Genomic DNA, 14324 nt, shown 5'->3' on the forward strand with positions numbered 1-14324 from the left:
AGATGAATGACTTGTAAGATTTTCATGTATATGCAAAATGGTTGAAACAGATGACATACCTTGATTTGAGACTTTGGACATGTGATTTCACAGAAATGAATCACAGATTTTTCCAGCCATTCCTTCACAGAAAATTAAGTGTTTTGAGCAAAGTCAGCCCTTTGGAAGAAAATGTTTTCTTAGACTATAAGACTTAAAGGAGGGTTTTAGCAGAAAAGCTTTAGTATGCAGTTCTTAAAACCTCTGGCTCAGGTGCCATTTTTGCTTATCAGATTGGCACAGATTTTTTTTTCTTTTTGGTCTAATGGAAATTATCAATGGTGGAAGTGCTCAGTGAACTGGTTTCTGCCTTATGGCAGAGGTGATCTTGAATGTGGGTATACTTCTTTTCTTTTCTTTTTTAAGATTTTATTTATCCATTTGAGAGAGGCAGAGCCAGAGTGAGAGCATGAGGGGAAGGGCAGAGAGAGAGGGAGAAGCAGACCCTCCCCACCCCCAGCTGAGCAGGGGACTCCATCCCAGGACCCCAAGATCTTAACCTGAGCCGAAGGTAGATGCTAACCATCTGAGGCACCCAGGCGCCCTGTAGATAAATTTCTGGAAAACTGTTGAGCTACATAGAGGTGGAATGGTGGAGCAATATCGAGGTAGCCCAAGAAGAGGAAACAGAGAAATAAAATTAGGGCAGAGATAATAAATCTTTAAAGGGACTGAGGAGTCTGGGCCAGTATTTTACTGAACATCCTGACTGAATGTATTAACATGTCTAAAGAAAGAATGTGTACATCAGAAAGAAATATGTTTAACCCTCCAAACCTAAGAAAGGTGGACCCAAATCCTAGCAAGGACCCCAGCTCTGCTATTATGCACAAGAAGCTCCTGTACCCAAGGTTCCACATAAGTAACAGACACAGAAACCAACACTAATCATTACTCAATTCTGTAATAGAGCCAGTAACTCTGGGCCGAGAAATTTGAAATTTTGATGTGATGGAAAAATTCCTAGAAAAATACAAGTTTCTGAAAGGTATGTAGAAGAAATAGAAAATCTGAACAATTTATTTAAGAAGTATATTCTATGTATAAAATAATCTCACTAAGAAAACCCCAATTTCATATGAATTAAAGATAGTAAATTCTACCAGATGTTTGAGAAGGAAATAGTACCCATCGAACACAGACTTCTAAATAATGGGAAAAGTGAGTGCAGTTACCAGAACATCTTATAAGGCTAGCATAACCTTGACATCAAATCGTGGCAGGGATATTTGAAAGAGAGTAAAAAAAGTCTGTTCTGTTTCAGAAGCAGATGTAAAAATTCCAAACAAAATATCAGCAAATTGAATGCAAGTCCTTTGCAATACAAAAATTAATTTGAAATGGACCACAGCCCCACATGTACTAAGTAAAGCTATAGAGCTTCTAGAAAAAGAATCAGAAAGTATCTCTCTGACTTGAGACAGGGCAGATTCCCTGAAAAGCACAGTCCTAAAAGCAGTCTTCATGAAAGAAAAGATTGCTACATTGGACTTCATTAAAATTAAGAACTTTAGTTCATCAAAAGACATTGTTAAGGCAACCCAAAGACTGAGAAAAGATATGTACAATAGATAAACTCAACAAAAGACATACCCACCACAAATACATTCCTACAAATTAAAAAAAAGCACTATTTCACAAAGAGGATAGTTAAAAGATCAACGAATACATGAAAAGCTGCTCAACATTATGATTCACCAGAAAAATGCAAATTAAAAGCACAAGGAGATGCTACAACACATCCACTGGGATGGCCAAAGTTAAAATGACAATATAGGGCACCTGGGTGGCTCAGTGGGTTAAGCCTCTGCCTTCGGCTCAGGTCATGATCTCAGGGTCCGGGGATTGAGTCCCTCATCAGACTCTCTGCTCTGCAGGGAGCCTGCTTCCTCCTCTCTCTCTCTCTGCCTACTTGTGATCTCTGGCTGTCAAATAAATAAATAAAATCTTTTTTAAAAAATGACAATATCGAGGTTTGGCAAAAAACATAGATAAACTCAGTCTCTTCTACATTGCTGATGGGAGTGTAAACTGGCAGAAATATTTTGGAAAATTGGAGGAAAAGCTAACTGTGTGCTAATTACAACTCAGCAGTTCTACCCTCTGATACATTCCCAAGACAAATTAGTACATGTGTTCACCAAAAGATACATGCAAGTATCTTTGTTAAGCTTTCCTTGTAATAGCCCCAAATTACAACGACCAAATGTCCATCAATGGGAGAATCAATAGCTAATTGTGATAGTCATACCATGGAATCCTATAGAGGAAAAAGAAAGAATGAATTCGTGCTACGGGCAACAACACGGATGCATCTCACAGAATCATGATGTGCAAAAGAAGCCTGTGGTGGATTTAAAGTGGACGTACGTTCTTTGCTGTCTTCCCATTGGAAGATGCAGTCCCTCTTCCTGCCCCTTGAATCAGCCATCGTCTTGTGGCCGGCTTGGAGCCACAGAATGCTAAGTCAATGGTATTGTCTAACTTCAAGCAGTGCCTTTGCAGCTTTTGCTTTTCCTCAAATATGCTGTCCTAAAAGCCAGCGGCAAGAAGTCCAACTCCCTTCAGACAGCCATGCTGTGAGGAAGCCCAGTCGCGCCATGTGTACTAGGGAGGCGACACGGAGGACTAAAGTGTCAGACGTATGAGTGAAGTCTGGGATCTCCCAGCCTAGCCGGTTACTAGCTACATGCAGCCCCTGCCCCATGCTACGTGGAACAGAAAACCACCCAGCCAAGTCCTGCCCCAATTCCTGACTGACAGAATTCCAAATAAACACAGTGGTTTTGGGCGCCTGGGTGGCTCAGTGGGTTAAGCCGCTGCCTTTGGCTCAGGTCATGATCTCAGGGTCCTGGGATCAAGTCCCGCATCAGGCTCTAGGCTCAGCAGGGAGCCTGCTTCCTCCTTTCTCTCTCTCTGTCTGCCTCTCTGCCTACCTGTGATCTCTCTCTGTCAAATAAATAAATAAAATTAAAAAAAAAAAAAAACAGTGGTTTTTGTTTTTAAGCCAATAATCTGACGTAGTTTGTTATGATACATAGTAGTTTGTTACAAAGTAATGGATAGCCACAGGAAATGCTTTTCGAACTAGAATGTTCTATAACAAAACCCTAAAATACACACCCAGAACTAATCCAATCCAAAAGCCTCCTCCTTTGACAGCAACCTCTCAGAAAAGAGTTTTGAGCATATAATGATGTATGTTATAGAATACTCATAAATATCAATATAAGCTAAAATATAAGTTATTAATGTAAATAACCTCCCTTTCAATGAAAGTATTAAGAACATTGTAATTAAACTAATCTTGTCTTAACACTATGTGATAGAGATTTGTAGTTCTTGTCTTAAATTTAGTTTACTTTAGTACTTCTTTTTAAAGGGATCATAACAGAAAAAGACACCTCACAAAGATACAGAAAATATTTTCACGCCAATGGGAACATTCGCAAACATTCATTCTCAAAATGCAGTCTCCATAGAACACATGTCTTCCAAAGAAGTGGTTACTTTTTCATTCCTTAAGCAATGGGGGAGCCTAGCATGTGCCAGACACTGGTTTAGGCACCTGGAATAAAGCAATGGACAGAAACAGTCTCTACCTCATGAAGCCTACATTCTAGGTGTCAGAGACACATACTAAATACATAAGCAAATTACTAAAAAATATGTCAGGAGGCTAAAAACTTCCATGAGGAGAAAGCAGAACATGAAAATAGAATAGACAGGAGGAAAGGTTGGAGGTGGGAGTTGCTATTTTATTTTATTTTAAGATTTATTTACCAAATTTAGAGAAAGGGGAGGGGCAGAGGGAGAGGGAGAGAAATCCCCAAGCAGATTCCCCACTGAGTGTAGAGCCTGACGTGGGGTTCTATCCTAGGACCCTGAGATCACAACCTGAGGCAAAATCACGAGATTTAAAAGAAGCGGGGGACTGAGCCATGCAGGGAGGTGGGGGATCAGCACTTCAGGTGCAAAGGCCCTGAGACGGTGAGGTGGCCCTGAGAAAGCAAGGAGGTGTGTGGCCGAGACCATGAGGTCAGGGAGGAGACCGGGCCAGATCAGGGATATAAGGTCTTGGGGATTATAGGAGGACATCAGGTTTTATTCTCAGTGAGATGGAAGACGGAAGAGTGACAGCAGCTGACTCGTATTTCGGAAGGCTCCCTCTAGGGACGAGGAGAGTAAGGGGGGAGTAGGGGGATGTCAGGGAGGGAGGGAGCAGACACTGAGAGAAACAGTCAACTTCTGGGCGGGTTTCAAAGGCACGGACAGTCTTCCTGAGAGATCAGATGCGGGGGCTGAGAGAGAGGAGAGTGAAGGTGACTGCAAAGTTCTGGGTCTGCGCCTGCACCAGAGTGCCGTTGCCATCTGTGGAGACCCGGAAGACACATGTAGGCTTAATGACGGAGTGGAGGCCAGAATCAAGAGTTCGCTGGGATGCTTAAGTTAGTGATGTGAACTCGTATCCAGGCGGTGCTGTTGAGTAGAAGAGTTTGATGTTCAGGGGAAAGCTAACGGCTGGGAGTCAGGAGCGTGGATAAACTCATCAAGGGTGTGTGGCTAGAAAGGTCCAAGGACCGAGACCCGGCCACTCCGACATACTGAAGTAGGGAGCAGGAAGGAGGCTGAGAATGTCATCACTGGGAGGCAACGTAAAGCCGAGGCAGATTTTTGTTTCTCTGGTTTGGTTTCTTGGCTTTCTTGTTTCAGACATGGGAAGACGGAATGATTCCAGGGGCTCCCACCGAGCTGGGGAGAGGGGCTGGGTCAGCAGCTCAGGCAGAGGGATTGGCCGGAGCAGAGACAATTCAGCCATGACAGGACCAGGAAGGGAGGGCCTGTGGTACAGGCACGGTGGGGACGTGAGGAAAGGGCTCCTCTGACTGTTTCTGGGGAGATGGCGAGGAGGTCCTGAGCGGAGTGGGAGAGTCAGGAGGGTTGCTCGAGGCCCAAGGAAAGGGCAGAGGTGTAATACCTCTGGGGAATGGGAGAGTTAAATCAGAAATCTGCTAAATTGTCAGGCACCTTCAGGGGCCCCCCTGGACATCTGAGATCGCAAATGTGAAGATAAGGCCAGCCAACACACCCGGCCATTCAGCTGCTCACTTTGTCGAAACAGCCCCTTTACCCCCAAGGGACAAATTAAGTGTATTCACAATTTCGAAAACACCTGCCAAGTGGTGTTACTACTGACAGCCCCTCGTCATTGCAGGAATACTTGCCTTTTTGTTTCATGAGAAAAAAGATAATTCACCTGTAAGTCTGACAGGTCTTCTGAGTCTTTTGCCATGAGATAGACAACAGGCTGCTGTGCAGAACAAAGGATGTTTGTGGACATTCGGATGGGTTATGGTAAGGATCTCCTGACATCTGAAAGGTCCTGAGTTTATAAAATCAACTATGCCCAGAGCATTCCACAGCCACACGTGCCCCTCTGCCTGTCGCCTCCGCTGCCCTTCACTGCTGGCGAAGGAGGTACCAGCAAATCTCCCCAGCCGTCTGCAGCCTCATCCCAGAGCTCTTCCGCCATTTTGTCAAAGTGGTTCTAGTTGGTGGTTCCATGGACATGGTATCTCCAAGTCGCTCTTGTATAAAAGATGCAACTTACTGTGGAGAATGTGTATTCTCTGATGCACCTTTCCACGAACGGCCCCTCAGAAGCCATCTTTCCCATATTCTATGACTGAAATGGAATCCAGCTGCTACCAGGAGCAGGGACTTGTTGGAAATATCTATATTTCTTCCTGCTGGATAGCAAACATTCACGTTGCAAACCTGAGACACGTAACACTCATTTTCTTCTAAATTTTCAGCAGTTTCTGCGTCTTTTAAAAGTATTTGCAACAGTATTTGTCATCCACTCTTTCCACCATATCTATCATGGCAGAATGATAGAAAACAGATAAATATAAAATATAACTTCAGGGAGTAATACATGCTTTAAAGCCAGGTAAGCATATAGGGTGACTGGGGTGGGGTGAAGTGAGTAGAATTTTTACAGGGTCATGAGGAAGACTTCTCCGAAGGAGGGACCGTCGAGCCAAGCTGGGAATGTAGAGAGAGCCATGCAGGAATGTGGGGAAATGTATTCCAGGGAGAGTAAAAAGGCCCTGCGGCTGGACTAGGCTTGGTGTGTTTGAGAAACAAAAGGAAGCCAAGTGTGGCCAGGATAATGGGTAAGAGGTAGAGCTGTGGGCCTCAGGGTGAGAGCACTGGGCAGGGCCCTGACTGTCCGGAGGTCTCCTGGCCCCACAGGACTGATATCAGCCAGTACATCCATAGTCTGTCCCATGCATGATACCAGAGGTTCCCGGGAGATCACACCTCCTGGTTACCACACTAGCTCCCACCAGGGAAGAAGGAAGGGAGAAGGGACACCTCATGGATCAACAGGGGGCCAGTCAGCAGGGCACAGCTGCCTTGTACTTCCCACATAACAGGGTGCCGGCCTGTGGGGATGATAGCCTTTGTGGAATTTTGGCTCAGAGAGGCTGGGGAGAGCCTGGGGGAGCAGACAAGTGGGGGACCCACACAAGTACTAGCCAAGCATTTGGGGCTTTGTTGGAATAGCAGTACTTCCTCCCCAGGTGGGAGGCTACAAGGAAGGAAGGGCCCAAAGATTCCAGAGTGTAGCTCCCATTTTTCATACCCAATTTCACTTGCATTGAAGGGTGTGTGTTTGTCAAAACCCACCACAAGCCTTCTACTCAAGGGCATTAACCACCGGGTTTTCTTAGTAAAGTGGGAGCTAATGCGTATCTAGCATTTTCTGAGCCAGGCACCATTCTAGACTGGTTGCCCATGAGCCCCATTTTCTGGACAAGAAAATGAAATCAAGGTTATCTAAAAATTTGTGTAAGTGTCTAAGCCAGGAGCCAAAACCACGTAGCCTAATAGGGCCCACAGGTTTGGCCACCATGCCCTGAGCCTCTCAGGAAGGATTGGGCTCAACACCATTCGACCCAGTGCTCCACAAAAGGCTTTTGTGACTTAGCCAATAGGATATTGAATATGAAAGAATCAGATGACACTGGAAGGAACAGGAAATATTTGAACATAATTGCTCTTGGTTGAATAGCAGCTGAGAGACAATTCATTACCACACACAATATTGTTCCTGAGAGAAATTCTCTATTTTGAGACTACAGGTTAACCTAGTGGCTACTGATTTATTAAGGAAGTTATTGGAGAAGTTGGCTGCATTTCCTTCTGTCAAGCCATAGCTCCAATAGCGGCATTACTTAATTTGTGAGAACATATCAAAAGCTCACACCAATAATTTCTGAAAACCAACAAATGACTTAGAAGTTATTAGACTGATTTGGTGAATGTTCTGTTATAATTTATTTTGTTGGCAGTTTTATTCTTTTTAAAAATATTATTTATTTATCTCAGAGATGGTGGGGAAGGGGCAGAGGGAGAGGGAGAGAGAGAATCTCAAGCAGACTCCACACCCAGTACAGAGCCCCACGCGGGGCTTGATCTCCTAACCTTGAGATCATGACCTGAGCATAAATCAAGAGTTGATCACTTAAGTGACTGAGCCACTCAGGTGCTGAAGTTTTATTCTATAAACAGATTTAGTTTGGGTTATTTAAAAATTAAAAGGGAATACATTTTAAAATTTCCACTTATATAGACTCTTATACATGAATATATTATTGAATATGGGTGTTTTGAATATTCCCTCTGAGGCCACGGTTAGACATTTCAATTGAATTCTAAGTGTGCTGAGAAGTCGTTGAAGGGTTTTGAACAGAGGAGTGGCGAGGTTTAATTTACACTTTGAAGTACTGTTCAGGTCTCTGTGGGAAACGAACCACAGAGGAGAAGGAGGAAGGATGTTGACTCACTGGGAGGACCAGGACTTGGTTTTGGGCGCAACAGTGAGCCAGGAGAAGCAGATTCACTTTGAAGGTGGAGTTGACAATGGACTGGGCGTAGTTGTGAGAAGAAGAGAGGAATCAAAGACGGCATAGTGAGGTCATGGTGGAGCCTTTCACTGCGATGGTGACGGGCAGGTCGGTCGGGGGCGGGGATCTAGATTTGGGACGTGTTAAGTGACTGTGAGAAATATAGGAGTAGATACTGAATAGGAATTTGCACCAATGAGCCGAGTTCAAGGGAGGTGTTCTGGCCGGAGATGTGAATTTCGGAGCCGTGGTGTAGACATGAGTTTTAAAGCCCAGGATTAAATGCAGACGCTTAGGGAGTGAGAGTAGATCATAGATGAGGGGAAGGGACCAGGGCTGAGACAAGGGCACTATAACAGGTGGAAGTTAGGCAGAACAGAACAATCCAGCAAAGATGGTGGCAGGAGAGAACCAATGGAAGGCAGTGACCAGAGCCATATGACTAGAGTTTCAAGAAAGAAGAAAGGTCAAATGCTGTTAAGAGGTGGGTGAGCTTAGCCCAGCACCCAGCGAGATAGTCATCATGGACGACATGGTTTCAGTCAAGTAGGAAGGGTGGAAGTATGATTGGCATGGATTCAGGGCAGAATGGGAGGAAAGAGTAGACAAGGCCTGTGGGAATTTTGCTGGAAGGAAGAGTAAGGAATTGGTCAGCCGTTCAGGGAGACACAGTGCGTTGCAGCATGTTCGTGTGCTCGTGGAAAAGCAATATTGGCTAGCAGGAGAGCGAGGGGAGATTACAGGCAAAGTCCAAGCAAAGCCCTTGAGTGGCTGAGAGGGACAGATCGGGCGCCTGATGAGCCTGAGGGGCTGCATTATTCTGTCCTGACCAGGCCACAGGAATTCCAGGAATGTGACCACCACTCCACCAGGCAGGGCCCCTGGTCGGGGGCCCCAGTGGCCACATTAGAGCTGGCCCCACTGCCTCATCCCAACTTCCTAACTCTGCCAGCATCCCAGGGCTTGGAACCCAGCACGCCTCCACTGAAAGTTCACTCAGGGAGGTTCTACTAAGTCTGGAAATAGCTAAATATCATTTCAAGGACCCAACAGAGCAGAGACTCTGTAACGAGAATAGATTTGAATCCTGGCCCTGATACGTACGGGGTAGCTACGTGACCTGGATGGTCACTTCTCTGGGGCCCAGTTTTCTCATCTGCAGTGTGGGGTAATAACTTCAACAAAACACCTGCTGAGACTGTAGGGTATGAAGGAGGTAACAGCGCGCAAAGAATTTGTCAAAGCTCTGTAAACTGGAAAGTGAAAACAGATGCCATCAATGGTCATGAGGCTCAATTTACCAGATCATTCCCCCACTTATCTCCCTGAACAGGCAGCTTGTGGAAGAGGCATTTCTAAGGACACATTGTGGGCCACGCCTCTCTGTGGGCTTGATTTTCATAACTAGACTTTTAAGTTTTTGTTTTCAATAAAGATAAGAGCAAGTCTTTAGCTTGCTGCTTGCAAGAGCCTCCAAATTTCATCACAGGCCTAAGTGTATCACTTGAAGACCATCGGTGGAAAGAGCATCATAGGTTGAAAGGGAGGGAGACATATTATTAACTTCAAAGCTTTCTTGGAACCTATTAAGCGTTAATCACAAAGCACAGGGATGTTCCTGACAGCAGACACTGTCTGGGCACTTCTCAGATGTATGAGCCTTCCTCCTTGGGCTCCCATCAGCATTTCTGCTGAAGGGAAGAGAGACTCTAGTACATCACCCAATGAATGGACCTTCTAGGTGTTCCGAGGCCTGCTCACGGCCTGGTCTGTCCACAACCAAAGCTGAAATCTTTTGTGGTTTGCCTAGTGCTGGGAGGAAGGCTGCAGGAAGGAGTACTTGCAGGCCCATTGTGTGTCAGGCTCGGCACCTGGCCCATTGCACAGGTCATCTCGTCATTGAGGAGGGGGTAATTGTTCTCTTCTCATCAAACAGGAAGAGAAACAGAGACTCAGGAGGTCAAGCCAGGTCATGCGGCCAGCAGGAGGACGAGGGGCAATCTCGCTCAGTTCTGTCTGCTCTAAAGAGCCTGCTCACCCTGCTCCCCGGGTAGGTGCTTCCTAAAGGTTTGTTTCGTGAATGAGTAGTTGGATATAAATAAAGTTCTCTGGATCCAAAACTGCCTTGTCAAAGGACATCAACCGCCAGAAGGCACAGCCCCAATTAAACAGAAGCAAAACAACCTTCTAAGATTGTGTGAGGTACTCAGAGTTTGCCTTAAATAACTCAGGAGTTTCCCAGACTCTTGAGTGATAAGATCTCGGGCAAGCTGCAGAACCTGTTGACGGCTGGTTTACCCATTTCTAGTCATGGGGCCCTCCTCTCTCTGCGCCTCCCTCCCTTTCAGGAAGCCAACTCAGCAGAGCCGCAGGACTTTGAGCTCGGGCTATGGGCTAGAAAATTCCTGGAAGAGCAGTCCTGGCTGGTGACCATCCCATGGCCAGGACTACCTACATAATTTGTGCAGAAAATGAAAGTGGAATCCCTGGTTCAAAACTTAGTAAGAATTTTCAGGGGGCAACAGCAGATCACTAAACAAGCGTATAAGGTCCTGTGTGACCAGATAGGCTGCACACCCATGAAGCCAGCCTTTGCCTGGAGCCCTTGATTTGGGAGAAGGGGAGAAGAAATAAGGGGATTGGGTGGAGGGGGCTCTGGGTAGCTGAGGCAGTTCAGTGTCAGACTTTTGATTTTGGCTCAGGTCATGATCTCAGGGTGGTGAGATCGAGCACCATGTCTGGGCTCTGCACTGGGTGTGGAGCCTGTTTAAGATCCTCTCTCTCCTTCTCCCCTTCTCTGCCCCCCCAAAAAGAAGGGGATTTGTGGGACATCATGAAAGCATCAAAAATAGGACCAGTTGAATACTTACAGAGGGACATCTGGGTGGCTCCAGTTGGTTAAACTTTTGACTCTTGGTTTCAGCTCAGGTCATGACCTCAGCTGAGCAGGGAGTCTGCTTCCCCGACCCCTCTCTCCCTCTGCCTGTCCCCCTACTTGTACACACACTCCTTCCCTCTCTAAAAATGAATGAATAAATCTTTTTTTTAAAATAGCCATGGAGATCAGGTTCTGATTTCTTGAAACATACAATTCCAGAATATAAAGTTTCTGAAAGTCATGTAGAACTACTCTTCCATTTTACGGATGAGGAAGTTGAGATCCAGGCAGAAGCAGACAGAAGCAGTGACTTGGGGAGTCGTGGGGTCCCACAGAGAAGGCACCCCCTCTCTGGATTTCAGTCTCCTTATCACTGAAACAACACAGAGCAGGCTGAATAATGCGTTATTTCCGATTTCCGCCAAAATAAAAGGCCAAGTCCACAAGGACCAAGGAAGCGGAAGGAGGAGGTGATGGCAGTTGAAGAGGAACTGGAGAGCGGGCGGGTGGGGCAGGAGGAAGCACAGACTAGAAACTGGGGAACTGAGTGACATCTGAATACTGCTCTTAACTTCCTTTCCAGAATGTCAGTAGCAAGTTTTACAGCTCCCCAGGCAGGAGACGAGAGTCTTCTCTGGTCTAAATTTCAGAAACTACCATTTGGGATTCTTCATAGTGAGTGGGCTTGAACTCTATCCTATTAGGCGGAAGCTCTTGGGCCCACATCTGGCTTATGTGCAAAGAGCTTTCTAGGCTCCTGAGAGCTGATGGCATCCAGCACTTCTGGATGTGGGAAAAGGCTTCTAACTTGAAAAGCAGATAGCAAGTAGAAAAAAGAATTGGGAGAAATCAGACATCTTCAGAATAAAAACTTAATATACAAAATACATTCAGAGATCATTCCAGAACAAAAAGACAAAAAGATGGAAAACAGCAGAGAAAAAATAAAGCAAGAAAGTAAGTCTGCAGGGTTGAAAACCATCTGGTAGAAATGCCAGATAGAGAGCCAAGGGGATAAAATTATCAAGGAAATAATACAAGGAAATTTCTCAGAACTAAAGCATATATCTCCAACTCAAAAGAGCTAGCAAAAATAATGAAAAAGGCCCAGAGTCAGATACAACATGGGAACTTTTTGAATATCAGAGATACAAAGAAGATGCTGTAAACTTCTAGGGAGAAAAAGAAAAGAATCAGAATATCTTGTCCTCTCCACAACACACTGGAATCTTGTGGACAAGGGACCAATGACTTGAGTGTTCCAGTCCACACCCTACAACTCTATATTCAGCCAAACCGTCCATCAGATAGGGTAAACTATGTCAGGCATGCAAGATCTTCCCTTGTTCCCTTTCCTTATACCTTTAGTGGACTACCAAAGGTGATGATCCAACAAAGAAGGGAGTAAACCAAGGAAGGAACCCATAGAATCAAGGAAGCAAGGACTCTAAAGCTTAAGAGTCCCTGTGATGATGGTGAATGGAAATTTCCAGATGGCATCTGTATAATGTCCAGTCTAAAATGATGTCCAGTGAAGAGTGTGGTAGGAAGGCTCTGAGATGACAGTCTCTAGGAGCAAGAGTATACGACATATTGGAGATTATGGAAAACATTATTGATAGAATTGAGGTAGACTTTGTTAGAATGTTAGGAAGAATGAATGATGTGTAGAAAATCAGGCATATGGAAAGAAGAGGAGGAAACAAGTAAATCCAGTAAGTGAGGGACTGAATAAGAAATTTGGTGTGAACATGGTGTTAATGTGGTTCTCTAGTAAACGCCATTTGTGTAGTCATGATCAAGTTTATATACTGACTATATAGCTAAAATTGTTTTATAACTGTGTTGGGGGGGAGGGAAGGGGAAGTAGGGATGTAGAAGAGATCTCAGTCCTTATTTATCATTGTAGGAACTCAGTATAGCATCTTGAAATGTTAAGTAATGCATTAAGAAACATGGATAGCTCCAGTCCCATGGTTTTAAATATCATCTGTGAGACTTCCAAATTTAAGATGGTGAGAGGAAGACATTCCTAATTCTTTCTTTCTCAAAAACTACCTCAAACAACAAAGAAAATAATGAACAGAAACACAGATTCTATCCTGGACATTAGAAAACACTGCAATTCTGAACCTTTACACATGCAGCTAAATGGCTAGAAGAATGACAAATGACAAAAAACAAGTGAACAAAGATGAATCAAAATCCCACTAGAAGTATAATTTATTATAATAAAATTCACCGATTTTAAGTGTACGTGGTGAGTTTTGGCGTGTGTGTGTGTGTGTGTGTGTGTGTATGTACATATACATATACACATATGCAACCACTACCAAAAAATTTGATTTAGAACATTGCAGTCAGTTCCCATCTTCAAGCCCCAAACCCCTAGCAAACACTGATCTGCTATCATCACCATAGACTTGCCTTTTTTTTTTTTTTAAAGATTTTATTTATCTGAGAAAGCACGAGCGAGAGAGAGCAAGAACGGGCAGGAGGAGGCAGAGGGAGAGGGAGAAGCAGACTCCCCACTGAGCAGGAGCCTGAGGACACAGGTTCGATCCCAGGACCCCTGGGATCATGACCTGAGCTGAAGGCTCAGCCACCCAGGTGCCCCTGGACTTGCCTTTTCTAGAACTTTTCTGGAACTTCGTATAAATACATACAGTGTGTATAGGGGTGCCTGGGTGGCTTAGCTGGTTAAGCATCCGACTTTAGGTTTCAGCTCAGGTTATGATTTCAGGGTTGTGGGATCAAGCCCTGCAGCAGGCTCTGTGCTCAGTTAGAATCTTCTTGTCCCTCTCCCTCTTTTCCTCCACTCCCCATTGCTGTCTCTCTCTCAAATAAATAAATAAAATCTTTAAAGAAAAACACACATACATTGTGTATTCATTTTAGATATGGCTTTTCTCATTTAGTAATGCTTTCGTGATTCCGCCATGGTATCGGGTGTATCAGTAGTTCATACCTATTAATTGTTAAGCAGGATTCCATTAAGATACAGATTTTTCTTTATTTACTTACCAACTGATGGGCATTTGGATTGCTTCCAGTTTGGGATTACTCTGAACAAAGCTGTTATGAGTCTTCACGTATAAATCTTCGTGTGGACATAATGTTTTCATTTCACTTGAAAAATGCTCGAGTGGAATTTCTGAGTCATATCGTAAGGGAATGTTTAACTTTGTAAGTAAATGTAAACCGTGGCTTCATGTTGTAGCCAAACCTTGGCATTGTCAATCTAGTAAGATTTATTCACTTCAAGGGATATGCAGTAGTATCTCCCTTTGGTTTAAATTTACATTTCTTTAATGACTAATGATGTTGCACATCTTTTCACGTGCTTATTTGGCATCTGTATTTTTAAAGTAAGATGTCTACTCAAATCTTTTGCCTGATTTTAAGTATCTTTTCTCATTATTGAGTTGTGAGTATTCTTTATATTTTATGAACACAAATACTTTATTTTATGTATGTTTTGCTAACATAGT

At 44.2% G+C, this 14324-nt stretch overlaps 1 protein-coding gene across 3 annotated transcripts in view; it reads left to right on the forward strand.

The window, feature by feature from the left end:
• LOC116596214 (proline-rich receptor-like protein kinase PERK2) overlaps window positions 1-14324 on the forward strand; it is a 33440-nt gene that overhangs the window by 2252 nt on the left and 16864 nt on the right. For all 3 annotated transcript variants that reach the window (XM_032353350.1, XM_032353352.1, XM_032353351.1), the window contains exon 2: window positions 9892-10005. In XM_032353350.1, the coding sequence (XP_032209241.1) occupies window positions 9892-10005 (114 nt within the window). The remainder of the gene's footprint in view (window positions 1-9891; window positions 10006-14324) is intronic.

This window comes from Mustela erminea, chromosome 7 (genome assembly GCF_009829155.1).
Source record: "Mustela erminea isolate mMusErm1 chromosome 7, mMusErm1.Pri, whole genome shotgun sequence".
Classification (NCBI taxonomy): domain Eukaryota; kingdom Metazoa; phylum Chordata; class Mammalia; order Carnivora; family Mustelidae; genus Mustela; species Mustela erminea.